General features: G+C 35.1%; 4 protein-coding genes and 3 long non-coding RNA genes across 10 annotated transcripts; 4 read left to right on the plus strand and 3 right to left on the minus strand.

Moving 5' to 3' along the window:
• Positions 1-130: 130 nt before the first annotated feature.
• Positions 131-2927, minus strand: LOC114518367 (tachykinin-like peptides receptor 86C). 2 transcript variants are annotated; one of them, XM_028538349.1, is made up of 4 exons: positions 2292-2927; positions 1985-2137; positions 779-1809; positions 131-520 (listed from the first exon to the last, which is right to left on the minus strand). In XM_028538349.1, the coding sequence occupies exons 3-4, from the start codon at positions 1430-1432 to the stop codon at positions 173-175; spliced, it is 1002 nt and encodes a 333-aa protein (XP_028394150.1). In that variant the 5' UTR covers positions 1433-1809; positions 1985-2137; positions 2292-2927; the 3' UTR covers positions 131-172. The 2 variants fall into 2 exon arrangements, with proteins under 2 accessions (XP_028394150.1, XP_028394149.1); XM_028538348.1 differs by lacking the exon at positions 2292-2927 and having other exon boundaries at positions 1985-2206.
• LOC114518364 lies at positions 2927-6775 on the plus strand. Of its 2 annotated transcripts, XM_028538345.1 has the most exons (8): positions 2927-3139; positions 3261-3520; positions 4706-4831; positions 5093-5139; positions 5231-5314; positions 5640-5714; positions 5842-6062; positions 6184-6775. In XM_028538345.1, the coding sequence occupies exons 2-8, from the start codon at positions 3493-3495 to the stop codon at positions 6707-6709; spliced, it is 1107 nt and encodes a 368-aa protein (XP_028394146.1). In that variant the 5' UTR covers positions 2927-3139; positions 3261-3492; the 3' UTR covers positions 6710-6775. The 2 variants fall into 2 exon arrangements, with proteins under 2 accessions (XP_028394146.1, XP_028394145.1); XM_028538344.1 differs by having other exon boundaries at positions 2927-3520.
• On the minus strand, positions 6765-11997 carry LOC114518361. Its single transcript, XM_028538340.1, has 14 exons — positions 11789-11997; positions 10858-10943; positions 10487-10634; positions 10032-10220; positions 9321-9955; positions 8928-9194; positions 8694-8795; positions 8494-8608; positions 8164-8378; positions 7977-8083; positions 7765-7823; positions 7502-7671; positions 7319-7381; positions 6765-7128 (listed from the first exon to the last, which is right to left on the minus strand). Exons 2-14 carry the CDS (start codon positions 10910-10912, stop codon positions 7085-7087), a joined length of 2169 nt encoding a protein of 722 aa, XP_028394141.1. The 5' UTR covers positions 10913-10943; positions 11789-11997; the 3' UTR covers positions 6765-7084.
• Positions 11998-13351: 1354 nt separating this feature from the next.
• LOC114518478 (tumor protein p63-regulated gene 1-like protein) lies at positions 13352-15844 on the minus strand. Its single transcript, XM_028538478.1, has 4 exons — positions 15499-15844; positions 14707-14801; positions 14381-14557; positions 13352-14233 (listed from the first exon to the last, which is right to left on the minus strand). Exons 1-4 carry the CDS (start codon positions 15721-15723, stop codon positions 13888-13890), a joined length of 843 nt encoding a protein of 280 aa, XP_028394279.1. The 5' UTR covers positions 15724-15844; the 3' UTR covers positions 13352-13887.
• Positions 15845-16637: 793 nt separating this feature from the next.
• LOC114518334 lies at positions 16638-20425 on the plus strand. 2 transcript variants are annotated; one of them, XR_003686470.1, is made up of 4 exons: positions 16638-16675; positions 19355-19435; positions 20003-20092; positions 20302-20425. It is a non-coding gene; the product is annotated as an uncharacterized LOC114518334 (long non-coding RNA). The 2 variants fall into 2 exon arrangements; XR_003686469.1 differs by lacking the exon at positions 16638-16675 and having other exon boundaries at positions 19290-19435.
• Positions 20426-20975: 550 nt separating this feature from the next.
• LOC114517977 lies at positions 20976-21913 on the plus strand. The gene is made up of 3 exons (XR_003686445.1): positions 20976-21017; positions 21406-21494; positions 21874-21913. It is a non-coding gene; the product is annotated as an uncharacterized LOC114517977 (long non-coding RNA).
• Positions 21914-21943: 30 nt separating this feature from the next.
• On the plus strand, positions 21944-23104 carry LOC114518447. The gene is made up of 3 exons (XR_003686487.1): positions 21944-21971; positions 22340-22434; positions 22963-23104. It is a non-coding gene; the product is annotated as an uncharacterized LOC114518447 (long non-coding RNA).
• Positions 23105-25243: the final 2139 nt, after the last annotated feature.

Consider the following 25243-nt stretch of genomic DNA (forward strand, 5'->3'; position numbering starts at 1 on the left):
ATGGTGATATTAATAAGACTTCCATTCTGACTTCAAACGAGGCGCGAAAACAAGCTAGGTCATGGTCTCTAAAGTCTACGTTGAAAATCGAGTACTCAGAATGCTAGAATTCTAAATTAGAACTCTAACTAGAGAGAAACTTTGGATACATGTCTTGCCCATGAATCCAGATTCAAACCTTTGTTGTGTGCGTGGTTTGCGTGCACGATGCCGTGCTGTTTTCGAAAGCGTGTGGATTGCTCGTGAACACGCGTGACGTGAATTTGATCATCTCGTTTCGAAGTCGTCGGTTTTTCCAGCAGTAAACGAACGGGTTCAACGCAGCCGTCGCGAACATCACGAGGTACACCCAAGGAATCACGAAACGCGTATGCCACACGGTACGTTCGTGCACGCTAAGGAACACGAGAACGCAAATTAACGGCAAGTAGCACGCGAGTGACACGAGGATGATCGTAATGACGGTCTTATTCATACGACGGTCAGCGGCCTGTTTACTTGCCGTATGCGCAGTGATGTTCTATAACGAAAATTGAAATTATTGAGAAAAAATGAAGCGATAAGGGCGGACGTTTGTCCTGCATGCAATCGAGAATCGATTGTTTCATGAAAAAGTATTTAATCATTAGAGGTTTTTTAGCTCTAGATGGTTAACTGTGGTTTAACTCAAGTTGAGCGTACGGCATCTGTGGCAAAATGCACATGAGTACAGCAGCTATATTTGCAAAAAGAAGCACAGCAAAAAAATCCGATAAAAATGTAAAAATGGCAGGCAAACCTTAGCGTTCTGCATCGTTCCCTTTCTCATCTTTGCGCGAATCAAAGCGTACATCACCGCCGTGCCGGTTAAACAGGACATAACAAGCAAACACATTGCGATGAAATATATCCGATGTTGAGATGTTAGGAACAGCGTCAGCAAAAACACCGCGCACCATATCTGAGTAACGATCGCTGCAATTTTCAGGCACTTTCGTACAAGCGGTTTGCGATGTAGGATCGGCTTGAAAACTGATAGATAACGCTCGATTGTGATCAGGAGACAAGTATGTAGGAACGATGAAAGAGTACAAAAATTTATTCCCATTATCGTGAACAAGTAGGGATAGCAAAAATCCAATTTTGCGATCTCCATGACTTTCCATATGAAGAACGCTGGTTGGATTAATGCAGATTTGATCACTTCGGTTGTCGATAGCGAAGCAAGTAAAAGGTTACCGCTTGTTTTTCCCGAGGCAGAGGAGAGTTTGGTATAAACTTGGATCACCAAAGCGTTGCTACAGGTGGATATGACGGCCATAAAAAGATTTATAAAACAACATATTGTGTCCGAGATTACAGATCCCATAGTGTTCCCTGTGATGTGAACTTCAACGTTATGACATAATGCAATGATTGATTCGGAAGCGGTTGTGTTATTGCTTGTACTCATCGTATCTTCTTCCTAAATTTCGGTTTACTGGCAGATGTGAATGGAATCTTTCATCTTGAACCGGATTTACAGATGTTGTACATGTGGCTCAGTATACTTTCAGCATCAACGGTCTAAAAATGAACGTTTCTCTTCCAAAATGATAATTTCTCGCTCTGTTATCGATATAGAAACTTGTTGATGCACTAGATCAAATCTTATCTCCCTCAGCGGGTCCGTTTGAAAAGCAAAAGCTCCCCAAGAGCGCTCGAGAATATATCTTTCACCGGGAAATTGAACGCTAATCCGGAATTAAAAGTTAAGAGAATCTCCGTGTAAAAGCAAAGGCCTTGCTCTTCTCACTACCAACGTGAGATGCATATAAAACAGTTCCGTTCCTAAGAATAAGTTAAATATAGAACATTATTATATTTTTGAAATATATAAACGCCCGCAGCTAGAAGCAGTTTAATTCAAGCTGTGCACCATGTCTTTTTTTTCACAAATCACTCTTAAATAATACGCCATTTGTTTTTTAACTTGTTAACACACCAAAAAAATAGAATCTCTCACCCTGTACCGTAAATTCAACCAGGAAGCAATTCACAAAATAGTTGAATATATTGAACTGTAAGTAGCTATACATTCAGGAACGTATTTCGTCTGCAGCCGATTTAGTTTGTCAAAAAGGCACTGCAAAGGACTGCTAGAGGTTCATCGTAGCAGCTATAAAGACAAAAATGAAAAACATCTAAAATTTTACTTCTAGTCTGTTTTTATACCGCCTATATATTAGGCTTGTTGACAATAACAATTTCATAACAGCTTGAAAGACAATATGTATTTGCAAAGCTTGTTTTTCCCGTGCAGCTGGACTTACCTACTAACTGAATTTCATATGAAAGTCGAAAGGGGGCAGGCGGTATAGCGCATTCGTTAAAGATGAATCCAGATACCGTCCTGATATGATAATTTATTTCATGCTGTTTCTGATGATATAGCACCATTTGGTATTGTCGGTGCTCATTGCAAAGCATTTTCGCAATGATTTAAAATATGCAGCTGAAGAACGATGTTATTTTTGTATATCATTTCAGTTCATTAAAATTGTTTTGATGTGTCCGTTTCTCCTTTCTTCAGCGAGCCGCTCTTCCGTTATGGCGAGTTTGTTTTCGCACGTCGGACAAGCCAATTTCTCCACGAAGACTTGAACACGAAGCCCGCGTCTCGCGGGACTCTGGAGGTCATTAAATTCAAAATTTGTCTTCTTTGATCTGACTAATTCCTTTTGGAAGAAAGGATGATAGATGAAAAACGAACGAGAAAGATATTTTAAAACAATGATATAGCCATTTTCTGATATAGAACGGTGAGGTAGAACGGTAGCTTCCGCTGTTTCGAAGAGCTCAACTTGATGAGTCAAATGAACTTTCCTTTAACTGATTATTTTTATCAGGTTGAATTTGATTAAAAACATTTCAGACTGAATATAAAATTTCAGTCCCGCAGACGTATAAGAGATCGAAAACGAAAACCTGGACCTGAACGATTAAATGTTTTCTCACGAAGTTCTTTCATTATTCATACACCTGCAATAAACAGGAAAAGCATGCATAAGTACTTTGTAGAAGTAATCAAGGTTGGACCCATATATGATGTCAACGTTTTCGATTGGTCAGTTCTTCCTTCTGTAGCGTGGAAACAAAGTTGGTCGGCTGGACTTGTACGGTAAATTGCTAAAAATACCGCGCCAATTTGAAAATGCAAGTAAAGCATCCAGTATCCGGTTACATTACACAATCCTTGCGATATTGAATGTCCGACTCACCTCTCAAATAAACATATTTAGGGAAACGAAACTTCAAACAACAACAACGTCGAAACCGTTTGTAGTTTTTATCGTTCTGGTTGGTTGCAATGTTATAATGCCGTTCCAGCTATAATATATTCATCCATTGTTGACGTGGGGGCAAAGAATGGTTCATTCACATATGACAAGGAAGTACAGCGTCATTTGGTTGGATTCTTTCCCGAGTTTCACTTGTTGAAAGCTTCTTTTATCATCGAATACTATTTAAACGATGGCTAAAGTTGCCTCCAGTATTTCAGGTAAGTTGGAACTTTACTTTACCATACCATACATTCGCATATTCGGGGATTGACAACTCGACTTCATGAGTTCACCATCGTATGAACTATGCACTATACATAACAACCCAACACTCAACTTTTCGCCAGCAGTCACATTTTCAATTTATGTGGACGATTTTACTGCGAGAATATAAGCAGAGTATCATGATGCTTTTGTACAAGGGTTAATAAATTTACAGTGAACAACATGCACTAAATCATTAGAACGAAGGCTACTTTATATGATGTACAATCTGTAGACACGGCCAACAACGATTCATTGAACGTCAACGATCATTTATATATCCAAATGTTTCTAGTTCTAATTTGTTGTACAAAGCGATTTCAGTACTAGATAATACACGGGAACTCCAGGGATTAAAATACACGGAAACCCAAGATATTATACAGCCTTGTATATCTTTGGTAATGCATGTGTATTGTACAAGTATGTAAAGCGTTTCTTAGAAGTACTTCCCCACGAGAGATACGTGTTTCGCCGTAGGACATTAGCAGCGAAGTTTTCTGAAGAGTGCATGCCCACGTATTACTGTACAAGCATTTTTAAGTAAAGCAATTCACAAATTTCACTTTCTTGCTCAAATTTACCCCTCAGTGCAGCCAATACAAGACTCAACCAGGCATAAATATAACACAAGTGTCGATTATCTCGCTTTTGTTTCACCGGCTAAATTCAGTCAATGCAAAGTTATGAATCGATTAACGGTTAATATTGTTCCCTTATCATGCCTAAGTCGTATCTTATGTGATATTTCATGTGTAGTTAGGGCAACAGTGTTTCTGTATTCATGTGAAGACAGTTGCTTTATAAAGAATCGATTACACTTGTCTTTGTTATTATATCATATTAATACAAGGTGTCATGTGATGAGTGATTTATATGGCAGGTGTCCACATTTTACAAGTAAATGCTAATTTGTCATAAACCATTAAAAATTTGATCTCTATCATACAATTTTACCTGTACGATTTGGTGAACATTTTCATGATACATGGCATGCACAACTTAATTAAGGTTCACTTATATGCGCGATTCTTTCAATGTCTCCTAGGAAACAAGCGTGATAATGATTTCATGATAAGTGCATCAAGTTTAGGTAGCCTTGTCTCTTTAGTTGTCACAAAGATTTTTTATGTTTAAAGGTGTAAACGGAACAAAATTGCCGCCATGTTGTGGTCATCGACGGTCGTCCAGTCTCCCTATTCCACCAGCGTTTCTTCAAACGACGTTAAGCAATGGAAATGTGGATCAACGGAATGACCAAGATGGTATGCACAATAGAAAATAATAGAGTATACACATACACAGATATTCCCTGAAAGGATATTTCATCCTCTCCTCGCCTCGCCTGGCTTTACAGAATTGAAGAAAATGATAGGGGAAGGTTGTAGATTCAAAGGAACCATGCACTGGTCATAGTTAGTGGAAATATTCACACGAGTATCTCTTATCTTCATGCCACTTCGACTTGAATTCCAGCCATCATAAGATGATGATGATCTTAGAGGGTTTTCACTATGTTGTTTTAGCAAATGATTCTGTTGATTTGAGTGGATTGGTGGAAACATTTAAACAGGTACGCGGACCTTTTCTACAACAGCGTGAACTTTTCAACTAGGAGACACATGCGGAAGACCATGCAAAATCGTTTTTCATTCATTTGGCAGATATCGGAGAGTCTTTTTCGCCCAGCCAAAATATTACTGGACTTTCTCGATAAAAAGAATGGAAATATGCTGCGTACGAGCAAGGTAAAGACAACAAATCGTCAGCACATCTAGAAAGCACTTTGTTTCAATGTTGAGGATAATCTTTCACGAACATTCTTATAGCATAAACAGTAAGCCATGCACTCAACAGTGCTTGGAAACAACAATAACCAGTACATGATGCTTGATTTACATGTCTGATCGTGTCATCAGAAAACACTATTTACGTGTCTTATTTTCACCATATTGAACAGAGCCTTGATTTCTCATATCGTGTTAACTCTGGGTTATGCATTTTTAAAGCCGAGTGCATTTTCCCTCTAGTCTTTGACCATACTTGTCATTTTTTTTCAATCAATATGACCAGGATTCGAGCTCTGACGATGACATGGACTCAGAGGACCGAATAGAAACTGCTTTAAAGCAGCTCAATACCATTCAGGTCTGTATATAGCTCATTGGCACATCCGAAATGAGGATGAAGAAACGTCATTTTAATGAATGTTTTAGACATGCATTTCCTTAGAATTTTAAAGCGTTGTTGTTGAACTGTTTTATTTTACTCCCAGGGTAATTTAAAGCATGTTCTTCCTCATATGGAAGCTATAATGAATGATTATAAAACAACGAAGGAACGAACTCAATCGCGAGATGAGATGTTGAAAACTTTAGACAAAGCGTTGCGTCGGAGCGAGGGACGCAGTCGAGCATTGAGGGACGAGTTACAAGACATGCGCGACGAAAATAAATGCCTACGGGAAAAAGCGCAGCAAAATGAAAGCATTTTAAGGTAGAAACGTTTGTCTATTTGTAATAAATAGCTCTAGGTACATCATTTCTTTCATATAAACTATGTCATGCATATGCCAGGTTCCCAGGGCTTACAGGGTCTTTTCGTTTGTTGAATCCAGGTTTCTAAATACTGACAAAGCTGACGGAAACATTGGCCAAAGAATAATACATGACAATGCGGGTTCGTCCAGTAAAGGACTGGACCAAGTCAATGGTCAGTTGGATTCCGGAGGGACTGTGTACGAGACCGATGGACGAGATAAGGACATTGCTGCTAAACTAGAGCATTATCAAAAAGTACTTTGTGACTATGAGACTCAACTTCAGGAAGTTGTGGTATTAAATAAGGAACTCGTGTTGAAAATTAACGAACGAGAGTCTGAAGTGATGAGGTTGAACTGCGAACTCTTGAAACACCAGGAAACTTTGGCTGTTTACGAACAGGGATTTAAAAATCTCACATCGGATAACAATCAGCTCGACATCGAGATTAGGGACGAACGAAAAAAGGCTGCTGAGCTCAGTGAGAAACTGGACGACGCCGAAGGGTACATTAGTTGCATCACAGACAAAGTTGCTTCCTATGAAGTTGAATTAAAATATTTAAGACAGGAACTGAGAAAATGTAATAAAAAAGCGACTTAGTTGGAGTTGTACAGTAAATAGGATGAATGTTTTAGATAATGACCTCATTAATAACTTTTGATGGGAAAAAATAAAATTATTTTTTAGCATTTTTTTGTTCGTACAATCTAGCTTTTCCCATGCAAGGCAAACCTTTGCCGTTCTCTCAATTTTTATCATTTATCATCTTATAATAGATGAAGATTTTGCGCAAAGTACGCAGCCCTAACAACTGTCTATTCATGAACAACCATCCATGTTCTGAATGACAAAAAAGTAATGTTAAATTCATTCTTCTTGATTTTGAGCTCATCCAACGATGAAGCAAAACAGCCGGCGTAGATTCAATCCTAATCTTATACTACAAAATCATAATCGCTGTCTCTTCGTTTCATCTCAAATCTGTCGAAATACTTCTTCCAGAAATGCATCAACACCATCTAAAAAACAAATTAGAAATGCATCAACACTATCTAAAGCACTATCTAGACAACAATATCCTTTTCTATAACTTGTGTGAAGTTCCACAATAGTCAATATACACAGTCAGTTAAATATTCACATATAATATACATTTTCTTAAAGCATTCAGATCTTTTAACAGAAGTAATTCAGAAAGCAATAACTCACCTTGTCTTTTCCTCTTTGATGTTGCTTCTTCTTTGCTATCGTTTTTCTCTTCATCTTCGTATTCTGGGAAACGAAACAAGTACCAATGCACGTTATAGCAATCGGGAGGAAACTCTTTGATTAAAGTATAATCTTTTATCTTCACGGTATATAAATGAAGATGGTGCTTTCGTTTCATCATACCTTTGACATCGAGGCTATCAGCGAAGACCGGCATTTCCCCGAGTCGACTTTTGTCCTGAACTATTTTTCTCAGTTCTTCATCTTTCTTCTTTCCTTTCTTTGTAAACAACAGCGCAAACTCTACTAAAACCTTGTGAACTGTGTCTGGATTGTCTCGTATTTCTGCCTCCCTGATCGAAATAGAAATCATTCGAGTCATTCAAAATATCCTTTGATGGACAAAAGGGCCTGTTACATCGTTAGATCGTTATGGTAAAAATTACCTCAAGCTAAGAACTTCTGCCTTCTTAAATTGTGAATCTTCAGCAAACATTTCTGTAAACTACAATAGGACAACAGATATAAGGTGGAGGAGAAATTTTGTTTGTTTCCAGTTACAATCCTAATCTTACCGGTTACAAATTTAGTTTACCAGTTACAATCCTAATCTCTCCAGTTACAATCCTAATCTTACCAGTTACAATCCTAATCTTACCGATGATTCAATATTTCCCGCTAATATCAGTGTTTTAGGATTTGTCTTCTTCTGTAGACCATCATCCCAATTTTGTTTCAATTTTATAAAACCAACGTACTTCTTGGCTGTTGAAGAGAGGAACAAAAAGTTAACGCTACGAGCTCTGGATCAAAAACTATCGCAAGATCCTGTGTTCTTTACTTACTTTCTGGTGACTTCGAAAGAGTCCTTAATACGACATTTGATGGGACAAATTCCCTGGAAGTTGTTTGTGGATGTAGATAAACATTTCTGTCCACTTTTGTACGTTTCTTTGCTTGCGAAGGATTTCCTGACCTCCCAGCTTTGTTTAATTTCTGGTGGTTTGCAGTTGGTGTAGTAATTTCCGATCGCTTACTACTTGTTGCTGCAAGATCTGGTCTGATGAATTAATAAAACTGATATTAGCCGACTAACGAATTGCTTCTGCTACGGGATTGGGGACAAGAAACTGGAAAGCACACGTGATTTCTCGAGAGCTTTGAATGAAGTTTACCTTTTGTTTGATTTTGTATTAATTTGTTTTGCAGGCGTTGAGGTTTCTTGTGTTTTCGGTATCTCTGATCTTAGATAGACTGTGATATCTTGACGAACTGGTTTTTCTTCTTGATCTAACAAAGAGATTGAAATTGAAATTCAATTCGATATAATCTTTTTTCCAACAAAATCAGTCTCTCTCTAAGAAAAGCCACAAACCTGACGGTGGTATAGGAATGACTCGATCAATGTGTGACCGCGTCTCTCGTTCATCTGAACTCTCTCCTGAAGGGTCATTTAATTTCGTATCATCAGACGTGTCTAAATAAAAAAATTGAGAGGCATCAGTAGCTGTTAGGAGTGGTGTTCGGGTGCGAAGATTTTCTTTTAAGGAGGGAAAAAGAATAAAAACATGGCAATGATTTCTGTCAAATACAAAGACGTCCACCCCACCTGATGTATAAACAGAATTCCTCCAGAATCCTCCGCATTTCTTCCCCTCATCTCCAAGGCAAGCACTGTTACACTCGCGATCATCTGCCTCTCCGTATTTACCATATGCGTCCCCACAATGACACAGATATCCATACTGAACCCCAGCATACACGTGACCCCTCTCCTTACAAGCTGATTGACAAGAGTCTGGAGTGAGACTGTTGACTGTGAACAATTTCGTTAAGTCGCGATTGGGATGCTGGTCGACGAAACAGCCAATGTAACCTGAGCATGGAAAAGATTGAAAAGAAAATATGGAAAAGCGCCTCCATTTAAGTTTGAACCCTCTTTTGAAAAGACAATTTCTACCACAGAACTTGGTTCGTCTATCTTACAATTTCATTGGCTTACCATCTCTCTTGATTGCCCTTGTATTAATCATAATCACCCGGCCATTTTCTTCATGTGTATCTTTTAAAGCAGGGCTACTGATCTGTGAAATTTCCCGAACTTCATAATCCGTTTCAACAGAGCGTACGGGTCTCACAAGCGAGACACGTGGCTTCCTTCGTGACTTTTCCGTTCTTTCGTACTGCATGACGTCATCCATGTCATCTGCCAAATACTCGCTATGCTTTGTGGTATTGTTTGGTAGTGTCGTATTAACATTGCTTGGTGAAAAATGATGGATAAGCTCCCATGACCCTCCAACAATGTAATGAGAATTTATATTAGAGTTGATACTATCAGTTGAACTTTTTTTAATGAGGTCTTCGTCATGTAAGTCTTGTTCCTGCTCGTTTCCATCGTTAGATTTCACATTCAACTCTTTGTAATTGTCATGAGCTTTTCTCTTTTGATATTTCCTCTCCTCCTTATGTGGGGAGGTTTGCTTAATTTTGTGCTCGTGTTCTTCTCCATATTCATCATATGCATCAGATTTGTCTCGAGTTTCTATAGATTCTGGATTTCTTTTGGTCTTTGCCCCCGTAATCCATGGTGGGTATTTTGGGTAAGATAATGTTGATTTAGCCAATGGCATCAACCTGCAAACAGAGGCGGAAATAAAATATTTGAGGTTAATATACTTTAAGGAACATAATGATGATCACAAGTACTCACCTTTCATCAAAATCAGCAACTTCTCCAATATCCCTAGATGTCCTCGATGACCTCATGTTCATTGTTTCTACTCCTGACGTCACGGACTTCCGTTCCTCGTCATCCTCATCACTGTCGCGAATGGAGAACCTCTTTAACCTTCTGTATTCCGCATCGTTCTCGATGTCCTGTTCTGGCCCTGACCTAAACCTAAGTGAAAAAAATCCGAGATATAATACCTTGGCCAAAATTCTTAGTTGTTAGAGCAATTCATAGTAGGCTCAATCATTTTAGGGTCCTTCTGGGAAAGGGGGGGGGAAGGTTCGAGTTAAATTGCTCAGGCTCTAGATGAATGCTAGAGTCATGAAAGTGAGTATCGTACAATATAAACAAGTTAATTGTGCCGATGACAAAAGCCAGCCGCTACCCTCTCTAAATGATTCCTTCCCAGATCTCAATCTCAGACGTCATATTACCTTTCTTTCAAGCGACTCATGTCCTCCTTCGAAGAGAGGTCCAACATAAATTTTTGCATCTCGCCAGATCTTTCATCGTCGTCCAGTTGTCGTTTTTCCCGTATCAACTCAGTCGAGCGCGCTTTTGCTTTTTTATCCAAAGGTTTTCCTGAAATGCACAAGACATCTATTTGAAGACACACGCAACACAGCAGTAGTGATTCACAAGTGCAAATAATTATCTTTCTTTCAAATAAATAGCTCTATAGTACTGTTTACGGGAACCAAACTCTATATTTCGCTCAAAATGATGCTAACTTAATTAGCGGGTTTATAAGTTATAACCACTATACATACCACTATAACTCTTTTATAGAACATATAACTCTTACCAAATGCTGGATGATATAACAATATAAAAACTCCAACAAGTGTCCACACCCTCATTGCACCAGTTTTTACCAATCCACTGGTAGCTCTGAATGAAAAAGCGCAGTAGATTTCAAAGATCGTAGGATTTTGGAGAATAAGCACGGTTGTCTGTGCTGATGAAGGTTTAATATGATAATACCCCAGTATTTTGCTGGAATGATTTCTGGTACATGCTTGATAAAATACCCTAGGCGTGATAAACTATATTCTTAAAACTAATGACAATGCACTTGGTGGTTAACGTGGTGTTGTATAAAACCAATTTTATGACTATAAAAATAAAATCTGGTTAACCAAGTTGAGATATGGTTGCTTGAAAACACATAGAGTCGCTAATTTATGAGTTAACATTGGTTCTTATTCTTACATGATCGTCTTACATCATGCCATAAGTAATCGGATAAATAATACGGAGCGAATTATAAAGTGTCTAATCATTTATACTTTACGGGGAAAATTGAAATGCCATGCACTTGCGAACAAAATATTAATAGCCAGAAAAATAACACAAGATCAGATGAGCTCAGCCGCAGAATGATTGCTTAGTGCAAAAACTTCAAATACTATTTAATACATATAGAATTTGCTATGTGTTGTAAAGTACGATATTGTTTTTGTTACCAATTAACGCTTCGTTGATCTTCACTAAACCTTTTACATTTTACATAACAATATGGGCACAGCAAGTGAACAAATTGTACAGCTGATTTCAAAAATTCAAAAAATTTCAATACAATATAAGCAACTGTAAGAAATAGGTAAAATCAGTCCAATTGAGCAATTCTTTCAGTCGGCTGCCTAATGCAACCTGTCAGCAAGTCTTTGTTTTGTTTGAAAAAGCTTTTTTAGTTTAAACTTGAAATAACTAAAATTATATTCATATATATTTACCTCCAAGCAACATAACGTCAAACTCCTGCGATATACAAACGCAAATTTCCAACGATTTTTCTATCATTTGCTGCCAATGTTTTTATTGTCAGCTTGGTCCTTTTAAGAATTTCTTGTTTACATAAACATGGCTATTGAAATAAAGGGGTAAACTTTGTGCCACGTGTTGAAAGTTTAAAAAGTAGACTATAATGGTAGCTTGATTAGTCTCAATATACAAGCACCTGTTGAATTACGACTTGTGACATATTATTGTAAAGACAAAGGGTTTAGATAATGAACGTTAGCAAACGATGAAAAAATGTTTCAACACCTGTGTGGATGTGAGATCTGAGAAGAATACTGATATCATAGCATCATTATTCAACACAGCCTGTTTAGGCCTTTTTATGTTTCGTACACAGCAAAAAACAGTTCTTCCCGGTTGAGAACAGGACTGAGCAAGTATATGCTGCACCCCACGACCCACATACAGGGACCGCAGAGCGTTTTTCGTATTGCTGGGGCTCGGAACCGCGCGCCTGCTAGGAGAGTCCGGGAAAATATTGAAATATAGGTCTCTGAAATCGCCGCAAATGCCTCTCAATTTAAGGAATAATGGAAAATAATAGATAGTATGTAAAGTTTCCAGCATGTTTGGCGCTCATAACAAACATTAAACAATATAACCATGCTTTGGTTATAATGTCAATTTTTTTGAAATGGATAACCACGCTGTTTTAATGATCAAATGCTTGTCCAATGTAAAGTTTCCAGCATGTTTGGCGCTCATATACAAACATTAAACAATATAACCATGCTTTGGTTATGATGTCAAATATTTTGACATGGATAACCACGCTGTTTTAATGGTCAAATGCTTGTCCAATGTAAAGTTTCCAGCATGTTTGGCGCTCATATACAAACATTAAACAATATATAACCATGCTTTGGTTATGATGTCAAATATATTTTGAAATGGATAACCACGCTGTTTTTAATGGTCAAATGCTTGTCCTATGTAAAGTTTCCAACATGTTTGGCGCTCATATACAAACATTAACAATATATGCTTTGGTTATGATGTCAAATATTTTGAAATGGATAACCACGCTGTTTTAATGGTCAAATGCTTGTCCTATGTAAAGTTTCCAGCATGTTTGGCGCTCATATACAAACATTAAACAATATAACCATGCTTTGGTTATGATGTCAAATATTTTGAAATGGATAACCACGCTGTTTTAATGGTCAAATGCTTGCCCTATGTAAAGTTTCCAGCATTTTGGCGCTTGTATTGCTTGTAAATTTGAGCAAGGTAAAAAATATTCGAAATTAAAGACTAATTACGGAAAAATTATTGGTGGGGCTAAAGCCCAGCGAGCCACCCTGCTCCGCGGTCCCTGACATACATGGTTGTTTAATATGGTGACAATCAGCCAACTTCATATTAACAGTGCCTACAATGATTTTGTAGCACTTTAACAAAAGTAATCTTTCTTATTCGAAAACAAAGGTACGTGCTAAATAAATGCTGCGCTAAGAAAAAGCAATAACGGAACGACTGAGCAAAAACAACTTGTTTTTTAAATCTCTAAGTCTAAGTACAGAAAATGAGTTACAGAACGTCAAAAAACCGCGTCTATTATGAAAGATATGACTTCCATTTATCTTCACCATTAATACCAATATTAATAATTAAGGATATCGCCTTCAAATATTTTAATTCACCATTTCACCAGTTTTTGCAAAAATGATACCTCTAATCATTTTTGCAAAAATTGACAAATTTTTCAATATTCCCGGTAATCTAAAGTGCTAATGGTCTAGCAGTGAAGACAATTGTCTCCGCAATTAAGTGTGAAGCACATAGACCCGGTTGGTTGCGAACATTAAGATAAATAAACCTTATTACTAAGGTTTACTCATCCCAATGGTCACAATATGTTACTGATGTAGAAAATGAAAACAATACTTTGGGTGCTATCAAAAACATTGTGAATGTTTTTGTACCAGGATATTTACAACAATATCTATCTCTACCATTTCCCAGTGAAAGGTTTAGTGTAACATCCTTGAAGGTAATAAATAAGCAATCCCCATAGTAACACAGTATTTCCTTAAAAGGCTACGCCACCTCTGTCACGGGAAAAACCAAGTTTGCTTTGGTTATGAACAAGCGCTGTTATTCCCAGTATCATGTTGATAATAATAGGCTCTTCATCGGTTACAAGGGATCGACTGATGTCGGAAGTTGCAGCGGCGACTAATGACTTTTGCAATGCAGAGAAATCAGCAAATTCTGGTGATGCTTCGTTGTATTTTACCGAGGTATGAGCAGTCAGGGTTAAATGTGGAATATCTTTTGACCATGGATTCCAGAAGTCAAATGTCCCTGGTACTCTTTCAGAATTCCAGTGTATACGTAGACCAACCTCGTTTGCTTTCCTGGCTGACTCCTGATAGCTAGGATGTGTAAGGTCAAAATGTGAACTTAACCTCATAAACAATGACATACAAACTAAAAACATTACACACTATAAAAGTGCATACACACAGTTTTACTAAAACACCATTGTCAGTTGATAACATAACAAAACATTCAGGACTTACAAGCCAAACGTGCTGGATGAATAGGAGAGACTCCCAGTTTGTATTCTGATACAGTTGACCAGAGGTATCTTACGATGATCTTCAATCTTAGTTGTGATGAAGTTAAACCTGACAACAATAAGCTGTTTCTGCGTGAGGAGAACAAGCCTCTCTTTCTCATTGTCCCAGTGATCTATCCTAAGAACAGTAACACATCATAGATTTGTTTAGATGAAAACTTAAAAGAACCAATATCAAAGGGTTCAAATGATTACATGCTTCTTTACTCAAAATGCAACATCATTGAGAGGTCAAATGTTTATGACTTCAAACACTTGTGAACATACTCTGTTGCTAGCCAAGCACCAATGTAACTACCATCAACATCTGAGAAATACAATTCATTCTTAGACATTTCCACTGCCTTGTCAAAGTAACCTTCCTAGAAGATAAAATGGTAATTAGAGGTGATATATCAAAGATGCTAACATTCAAAATTAAACCACTTCTTTTATTGTTGGTATTGCAGATTAACTCTACAAATGCCATCACTTGGGGTATATTTAAGACTCTTGTCAGTATAAAATAGTGTTGCCTTTCAATCCAAGTTAATCATAAATGTAATCTGGAACAGCCTCCCACACAACCACAAAATATTAATTGCCATGTTCCTAGAGCTTTGCTTGCCAGGCCAATGTATATTTTGGACTACATAACATCTGAGATATTTTCTGTCTAAGTTTCTGTCTAACATAAGGTTAAATAGGGAGATAGTGCACATATATGATAATAAAATGACCTGAGTTGATAATCAACTTATAAACAATGATCACTGCACCCAATCAATTATTTATTACATCATAAAGCATTTATCATATGTCTTTCTGAATATTACTAATTCAAAGCTTCCTAGATAAAATATACACGTATTTTCGTTTTCATGCTAAAATTGCATGCAAAATGCACTTTTGGTACACTTAGATATTACCATATAACCTGCAAAAATACATTCTATAAAATATTTCATATTTAATTCAATGAAATTAGCATTATTACTATCAAATAGACTTTGCTTCAACTTCGAACAAAATATGTTACACTGCAACATTGCAATTTCACAAAATACAAACTTCACTTACTTTTAATGCGAAATATTTTTCCGTTTCCAATTGATTGCACTTTTTCTTTAACTCTGCCAGCCTCTCAGGACTTAAATTCCTATCTCCACTAGAAGTCTGACGAGAGTTTGTATCACGAATTTGAACCTCAAAATCCTCGGCATTTATCGAACCAACCCCAGGTTCACCTGGGGAAGAGTCAAAAACTAATTTCCCTTTTTGCAGATCTGTACTTTCTGCCATCATTCTAAAACAATTGTCTTCGAATTTGCTGTATTAAGATCAGATCATACCACAATGGTTTATACGATACGATAGTATCAAGTTTCACCCAATGCTTTCACCTTCGAAACTATATTTTATACAGTTTGTTGCGGGCTGTGCAGGTTATGCCTTCCGTAATAATCCGTATTCCTTCGTAATATTCAAATACAATTATTCTTCATAACTCAAATTATGTGTCTCTAAAAAAACTGCAAATTAAAAAATAGGAAAAAGAACTTCAAAAAATTTCAGGTTTTTAAACATTTCTTACATTTTTTTCGACACGGAAGGAATTTGTCTTCCGCTATTGTGTAAAACAACCCCAGAAGGGGTACCCCTTACCTCAAAATTACCATACTCAAAAAGTCGTCATAATTGACCAAAATGGTAATGGGTAAGCCTTAAAAATTGACCTAAATAGTAAAGGGTAAGCCTTACCATTTTGGTCAAAATTGACGACTTTTTCAATCTTCCAAAAAGCAACCAAATATGTTCTAAAACCAACGACATTAATCTTAAAAAGCCATTTTTTGCATGTTACACAGTTTTAGAAAATTTTGAAAATGGTCAATTTTGGTAAAATGGTAAGGGTAAGGCTTACCCCTTACCATTTTTGTCAATTTTGACGACTTTTTGAACTGTTCAAAAACTGTCTTAAAATGTTAAAAATGGCTGCCTAAGACTAATATCTTTCATTTTAGAGCATATTTGGTTGGTTTTTGGAACATTGAATTTGGAATTTGGAAGTTGAAAAATGGTCAAAATTGACCAAAATGGTAAGGCTTACCCCTTGCCATTTTGGTCAATTTTGACGACTTTTTGAACTTTTCAAAAACTGTCTTAAAATGCTAAAAATGGCTCCCTAAGACTAATATCTTTCATTTTAGATCATATTTGGTTGGTTTTTGGAACATTGAAAAAGTCGTCAAAAATGGTAAGGCATACCCCTTAATATTTTGGTCAATTTTGACGACTTTTTGAACTGTTCAAAAACTGTCTTAAAATGCTAATAATGGCTTCCTAAGACTAATATCTTTCATTTTAGATCATATTTGGTTGGTTTTTGGAACATTGAAAAAGTCGTCAAAAATGGTAAGGCTTACCCCTTACCATTTTGGTCAATTTTGACGACTTTTTGAACTATTCAAAAACTGTCTTAAAATGCTAAAAATGGCTTCCTAAGACTAATATCTTTCATTTTAGATCATATTTGGTTGGTTTTTGGAACATTGAAAAAGTCGTCAAATGGTAAGGCGGCTTACCCCTTAATATTTTGGTCAATTTTGACGACATTTTGAACTGTTCAAAAACTGTCTTAAATTGCTAAAAATTGCTTCCTAAGACTAATATCTTTCATTTTAGATCATATTTGGTTGGTTTTTGGAACATTGAAAAAGTCGTCAAATGGTAAGGCTTACCCCTTAAATATTTTGGTCAATTTTGACGACATTTTGAACTGTTCAAAAACTGTCTTAAATTGCTAAAAATTGCTTCCTAAGACTAATATCGTTCATTTTAGAACATATTTGGTTCGTTTTTGGAACATTGAAAAAGTCGTCAAAAATGGTTAGTCTTACCCCCTTACCATTTTGGTCAATTTTGACCACTTTTTAAACTGTTCAAAGATTGTCTTAAAATGCTAAAAACTGCTTCCTAAGACTTATATCTTTCATTTTAGATCATATTTTGTTTGTTTTTGGAACATTGAAAAAGTCGTCAAAAATGGTAAGTCTTACCCGTTACCATTTTGGTCAATTTTGACAACTTTTTCAACTGTTCAAAAACTCTTTTAAAATGCTAAAAATGGCTTCGTAAGACTAATAACTTTCACTTTTGAGCATATATGGTTGGTTTTTGGAACATTGAAAAAGTCGTCAAAAATGGTAAGTCTTACCCCCTTACCATTTTGGTGAATTTTGACCACTTTTTGAACTGTTCAAAAACTGTCTTAAAATGCTAAAAATTGCTTCCTAAGACTTATATCTTTCATTTTAGATCATATTTGGTTGTTTTGGAACATTGAAAAAGTCGTCAAAATTGACCAAAATGGTAAGGCTTACCCCTTACCATTTTGGTCAATTTTGACAACTTTTTCAACTGTTCAAAAACTGTCTTAAAATGCGAAAAATTGCTTCCTAAGACTTGTATCTTTTATTTTAGATCATATTTAGTTGGTTTTTGGAACATTGAAAAAGTTGTCAAAATTGACCAAAATGGTAAGGATTACCCCTCACCATTTTGGTCAATTTTGACCACTTTTAAACTGTTCAAAAACTGTCTTAAAATGCTAAAAATTGCTTCCTAAGACTTATATCTTTCATTTTAGATCATATTTGGTTGGTTTTTGGAACATTGAAAAAGTCGTCAAAATTGACCAAAATGGTAAGGCTTACCCCTTACCATTTTGGTCAATTTTGACAACTTTTTCAACTGTTCAAAACTGTCTTAAAATGCGAAAATTGCTTCCTAAGACTTGTATCTTTTATTTTAGATCATATTTAGTGGTTTTTTGGAACATTGAAAAAGTTGTCAAAATTGACCAAAATGGTAAGGATTACCCCTCACCATTTTGGTCAATTTTGACCACTTTTTAAACTGTTCAAAAACTGTCTTAAAATGCTAAAAATTGCTTCCTAAGACTTATATCTTTCATTTTAGATCATATTTTGGTTGGTTTTTGGAACATTGAAAAAGTCGTCAAAATTGACCAAAATGTAAGGCTTACCTTACCATTTTGGTCAATTTTGACAACTTTTTCAACTGTTCAAAAACTGTCTTAAAATGCGAAAAATTGCTTCCTAAGACTTGTATCTTTTATTTTAGATCATATTTAGTTGGTTTTTGGAACATTGAAAAAGTTGTCAAAATTGACCAAAATGGTAAGGATTACCCCTCACCATTTTGGTCAATTTTGACCACTTTTTAAACTGTTCAAAAACTGTCTTAAATGCTAAAAATTGCTTCCTAAGACTTATATCTTTCATTTAGATCATATTTGGTTGGTTTTTGGAACATTGAAAAAGTCGTCAAAATTGACCAAAATGGTAAGGCTACCTTAACCATTTTGGTCAATTTTGACAACTTTTTCAACTGTTCAAAAACTGTCTTAAAATGCGAAAAATTGCTTCCTAAGACTTGTATCTTTTATTTTAGATCATATTTAGTTGGTTTTTGGAACATGAAAAAGTTGTCAAAATTGACCAAAATGGTAAGGATTACCCCTCACCATTTTGGTCAATTTTGACCACTTTTTAAACTGTTCAAAAACTGTCTTAAAATGCTAAAAATTGCTTCCTAAGACTTATATCTTTCATTTTAGATCATATTTGGTTGGTTTTTGGAACATTGAAAAAGTCGTCAAAATTGACCAAAATGGTAAGGCTTACCCCTTACCATTTTGGTCAATTTTGACAACTTTTTCAACTGTTCAAAAACTGTCTTAAAATGCGAAAAATTGCTTCCTAAGACTTATATCTTTCATTATAGATCATATTTGGTTGGTTTTTGGAACATTGAAAAGGTCGTCAAAATTGACCAAAATGGTAAGGGGTGGTTGCAAGGCCAACGCCATCCAGAATATGGAGTCCTAATCATTTTGTTCTATTATTGCTAGCCAAGGAACTGCCAACGATGTCATTTATTGTTATCAGTTAACTGGACTTTGTGAGAGTTTTCTTGCAAAATGTTTGCCAAGGTAATTATTATAACAGATCATAAAGGCCTTTTAATGTTTCTCATGGTATACTGATCTGTGTTGTTTTCTGTGATTAAGTGATGTTTTTCTTCATGTTGTTTATTACTGAAGCTAAAGAATTGAGATACAACAATCTTTGACTGACTTTAGGTGTAAGACGTTCGCCCAGCTATTGTAGACCGCATGGAATCGATTCAATTCCTTTAAAAATTTGTGAATCAAGATGAATATGAACTTAGTGAATCTGTAATTGCTGCTATATGTTTTGGCTAAAATATAAAAAAAACTGTTGTATGTCTCCAAAACAAAGGAGCTTATATTTATGATACCAAAAAGTACAGGATTGTTTGACATCAGAAATACAAAGAATTCGGCACACAGCGACACAATTCAAAAGACAACTTTTTTCCAGGCTTTTAGCAATTCGTTTATAGTAACATCGCTCACGATGATGTTCGGAGTTGATCGGCATGTTGTCGTACATTATCATACCACGTGATCTGTTATGATCACATGGTAATTATCGCCGATAAAACTAATCTCAACGTTAAAAAAAAATTTCTTTAGATTGGTGGCGATCGAAGGTGGACAGCAAGATCGAAGCTCACCAAGATTGAAGATTGTTCGAGGAAGAAGGAGTTCGCCGTTGACTAAAAGGTGGGTTCCGGCGATTATATGCGTAATCTGCGGTTGCTTTGTCCGACCCCAGTAGGGGGACCGTTTGCCTAGAGCGTTTTGGTCCCCCGCACGCTGCTAGTTGACTAGTTCCCACTTGTAGGCCTTTACACTAATCTACGGGAAGGCCGTAGGCCTTCCCTAAGGAGTACAGTGTAGCTGAGCCGAACCCTTTTTTTCGTTGTATATAGGTTTATCTGAACAGCTAGTTGTCAAGATGAAGGTGAAGACTCGCCCGGCAAATTCAAAATGGCGATGCCAAAGAAAACCATCCACGTGGACCGTTCGCGGACCTTTCTGAGCAAGATTGTTGTGCTGTCTGGTCAAAGTTAAGTATTTTACTTTGATGTTTGTGTGCCTTCTGCTAATTGTTGGCCAGAAATAACAAAAAGCCATATACAATATGAAATATTCTGCGTACAAGGTTATCTAAAGTTTCGACCTTAATTCTGCCTGCAATGATGATAATTTTTTGCTGAAAATTTATGTCATGAGCAATTTCCGCACCCATAGACTGAAGCAGAACTGAACATTTTGTCATTAACGTTTATCTCAACAGCCAGTTATCAAGACGAACGTCAAGAGAACAGTTGAAATAGAAAATAGAAATCAGTTCAAGACTCGCCCGGCCGCCGAATTCAAAAAGGCGATCCCATCCACGTGGACCGTTCGCGGACCTTTCTGAGCAAGATTGTTGTGCTGTCTGGTCAAAGTTAAGTATTTTACTTTACTGTTTATGTGCCTTCTGCTAAAACTAGACAATAATTAAGATAGTTGAAAATGCAATTTTATATTAATAATGTCTTCTTATATTCAAGATTTTCCTTGGTCAAGAGTGCAACATGAACTGTGGATATGAACTTTACTGTCAGATGAACATTGGAAGTGACAAGATTTCTGCACCGAGGTAATTCGATTGTTCCTTCAAAAGTTATATCAGCCTTGCAGCTGAAATTCTTGTAGTGAACTTGTAATACATATCAACTGCCCGGGTATATATTTTGTTATTTAGTATAAGGGGGAATTTGCTGCAACTAGGATCTTTTTTTGGAAAATCGTCAGGCAGTCACAAATTTTGTTAAGATTACTAAGTTAACATTGCTTCTATGCTCACTATGTGTCACCAGTAATAAATTCCTGTGGTGGTCTTTAAATAAATATAGCAACCATAGTTATATGTGGAGGGATGAGGTATAACCATAGAATACCTGACCAAAAACTATACAATAATTGAGATAGTTGAAAATGGAATTTTATATTAATCATGTCTTCTTATTTATATATCTATATTCAAGATTTTCCTTGGTCATGAGTGCAACATGAGCGGTGGATATGAACTTTACTGTCAGATGAACATTGAAAATGACAAGATTTCTGCGCAAAGGTAATTCGATTGTTCCTTCAAAATTTATATTAGCCTTGCAGCTGGAATTCTTGTAGTGACTTTGTAATACATATCAACTGCCCGGATATATATTTTGTTATTTATTATTATAAGGGGGAATTTGCTGCAACTAGGATCTTTTTCATGAAAATCGTCAGGCAGTCACAATTTTGTTAAGATTATAAAGTGAGCTTTGCTTCTATACTCACTATGTGTCACCAGTAATAAATTCCTGTGCTGGTCTTTGAATAATTATAGCAACCATAGTTATATATAGAGGGATGAAGTAACCATAGAATACCTGACGAAAAACTAGACAATAATTAAGATAGTTGAAAATGGAATTTTGTCTTAATAATAACTTCTTTATATATTCAAGATTTTCCTTGATCAAGAGTGCAACCAGCCACATTAGCTGCTGTGGATATGGACTTTACTGTCAGAGGAAAATTGGAAGTGAACAAGATTTTTGCAGAGGTAATTTGATTGTTCCTTCAAAATTTATATTAGCCTTGCAGCTGAAATTCTTGTAGTGACCTTGTAATATATGTCAACCGCCCAGATATATATTTTGTTATTTAGTATAAGGGGGAATTTGCTGCAACTAGGATCTTCATGAAAATCGTCAGGCAGTCACAATTTTGTTAAGATTGCTAAGTGAACTTTGCTTCTATGCTCCCTATGTGGTCACCAATGATAAATTCCTGTGGTGGGCTTTGAATAAATATAGCATATTTATATAGAGGGATGAAGTAACCATAGAATGCTTGACCAAAAACTAGACAATAATTAAGATAGTTGAAAATGCAATTTTATATTAATCATGTGTTCTTGTAATATTCAAGATTTTCCCTGGTCAAGAGTGCAACATGAGTCGTGGATATGAACTTTACTGTCAGATGTACATTGATTGGAAAGTGAACAAGATATCTGCACTGAGGTAATTTGATTTTGTCATGGATGGTCAGCATTTGATTTTAAAAAGCTACTACATTGTTGAGATGACAACAATCAAATTGAAATTTGCTTCTATGGTCGCCATGTGTGAAACCAATGATGAAACTTAATGCTATAACAGCTGAACAAGTCTGGCTGATTACTATAATTCCTGTGGTGGTCTTACAATAAATATCCATGAAAAAGACCAGCAATTACTATTTTAAACTTGGGAGAAATTTTTCTGATTTCCATGTGATTTTTGTAGTACTCAGAAGGGTGGTACCCAGTTTTTCTGTGTTCAAATTAAATAGTGACATATTTCTGGGTTGAATATATGCATGTGACACATTCTTTTTATTGAAAATAGCTAAAATATAATTGGCATAAAACAAAATGCATTCACGAATGTATTGTCTATCCATGAAAGATGGCTAAAGTAAGATAATGAGTAATATCTTTTAATAATGATGTCAGGTTGAAAATACAACTTTTTGCCTAAAAGGATTGATGAAATGCTTTTTCTCTTTAGAATGAATGAAGTTGAAGAAAGTTGAAAGGCACCCCTGAAGAACCTGAATTATTTTAGCCCTATCCTAGATTCATTAATTAATATATTTTAGTGTGTGATAACATGTGTGAAATGTGTTCAATTATGTGACAATTTTCAAAACTTGGATTTATAAAGAGAAATTATTCTTTGTAAAGTTTAAGAAGTAAACCTTTTTTGTCTGGTGGTGTTAGTGTTTTGATTTTGCATGTTTTTCCGTGTGCTTTCACAATTCAAAAGATTTTGGCAGTTGCTTCTAAATGTTTTTTGAAAAGTTTAAGAAGAAACTTGATTTTTGCCTTGTGGTGGCTTCTAAATGTTTTTTGAAAAGTTTAAGAAGAAACTTGATTTTTGCCTTGTGGTGTTTGTTTTGTTTCGATTTTGCATGTTTTTCCTTGTGCTTTCGCAATTGAAAAGATTTTGGCAGTTGCTTTGGCTTTTTCTTATACTTCTTTTCTCTTTAATTTCTTCTTAGTATTAGTTTTTGGTCTAAATATATTTCCTCTTATTATTTTTTTGATGAAATTCTTTTTTTTACTTTAGTGTTGAAGAAAGTTGAAAGGCACCCAGATTCATTAATTTATATATTTTAGTGTGAAATGTGATGAATTATGTGACAATTTTCAAAACTTGGATTTATAAAGATAACTTTTTTCTTTGTAAAGTTTAAGAAGTAAACCTTTTTCATCTGATGGTGTTAGTTTTTTTATTTTGCAAGTTCTTCTGTGTGACTTGACAATTCTAAATTAAACCTCTTAATATTTTTTAGTATTTTTTCTAAGTTAAAAAAAACCCCTGTTATTATTATCTTCTATTCATCTAGTTTTTTCTTCTTTTTTTTTCTCTCTAGTTTTCTTTTCTAGTATTTACTTCTATTTCTCTAGTTTTTTTTCTACTTAGTTTTTTTTCTCTAGTTTTTTTTACTCTAGTTTTTTTTATACTCTAGTTTTTACTTCTATTTCTCTAGTTTTTTTTCTACTTAGTTTTTTTTCTCTTGTTTTTTTTTCTCTAGTTTTTTTACTCTAGTTTTTACTTCTATTTCTCTAGTTTTTTTTCTACTTAGTTTTTTTTCTCTTCTACTTAGTTTTTTTTCTCTAGTTTTTTTTTTCTCTCTAGTTTTTTCTACTCTAGTTTTTACTTCTATTTCTCTAGTTTTTTTTTTATTTTTCTACTTAGTTTTTTTTCACTAGTTTTTTTTTCTCTCTAGTTTTTTCTACTCTAGTTTTTACTTCTATTTCTCTAGTTTTTTTTTTATTTTTCTACTTAGTTTTTTTTCACTAGTTTTTTTTTCTCTCTAGTTTTTTTACTCTAGTTTTTACTTCTATTTCTCTAGTTTTTTTTCTACTTAGTTTTTTTTCTCTTCTACTTAGTTTTTTTTCTCTAGTTTTCTTTTTCTCTCTAGTTTTTCTACTCTAGTTTTTACTTCTATTTCTCTAGTTTTTTTTTTATTTTTCTACTTAGTTTTTTTCTCTAGTTTTTTTTACTCTCTAGTTTTTTTTACTCCAGTTTTTACTTCTGTTTCTCTTTCTTCTTTTTTGTCTAGTTTTTTTTTTGTCTAGTTTTTTTCTGTCTAGTTTTTTTTCTCTAGTTTTTACTTCTATTTCTCTAGTTTTTTTTTCTATTTTTCTAGTTAGTTTTTTTGTCTAGTTTTTTTCTCTCTAGTTTTTACTTTTATTTCTCTAGTTCTTTCTATTTTTCTTGTTGTTTTTTTTCTAGTTTTTTTCTATTTTTCTAGTTAGTTTTTTTGTCTAGTTAGTTTTTTTGTCTAGTTTTTTTTCTCTAGTTTTTTTTCTAGTTTTTCTTCTATTTTTCTAGTTTTTTTTTCGATTTTTCTAGTTTTCTAGTTAGTTTTTATGTCTATTTTTTTTGTCTAGTTTTTTTTCCTCTAGTTTTTTTTCTAGTTTTTTCTATCTATTTCTCTAGTTTTTTTTCTATTTTTCTTAAATTTTAGAAAGAAAAAAGTCAAGCCGACTTGGGCTACCTGTGTCTGTCTTGGGCTACCTGTGTCTGGCTTGACACAGGTAGCCCAAGACATAATACTTCTTGATAAAAAAAATATCTAAGAGAATTTCAAAAAAGTGAAAAAATGTAAATTTTTTCAGTCTCGTGAAAATCACCCTGTCAAATTTTCGTGAAAAAAATTGGTAAGGTAAGTAAACATGAGTTTTTTAAAAGCGGGAAATTTTTAAATCTTGAAGCCTTTTTAGGAGACACATGATTTTTAAACTTTTTTTACTTGTGCTTTTTTTCAATTTTCAGGTAC

This window comes from Dendronephthya gigantea, unplaced genomic scaffold, assembly GCF_004324835.1.
Source record: "Dendronephthya gigantea isolate DGI-Jeju-01 unplaced genomic scaffold, DenGig_1.0 000010F, whole genome shotgun sequence".
Classification (NCBI taxonomy): domain Eukaryota; kingdom Metazoa; phylum Cnidaria; class Anthozoa; order Malacalcyonacea; family Nephtheidae; genus Dendronephthya; species Dendronephthya gigantea.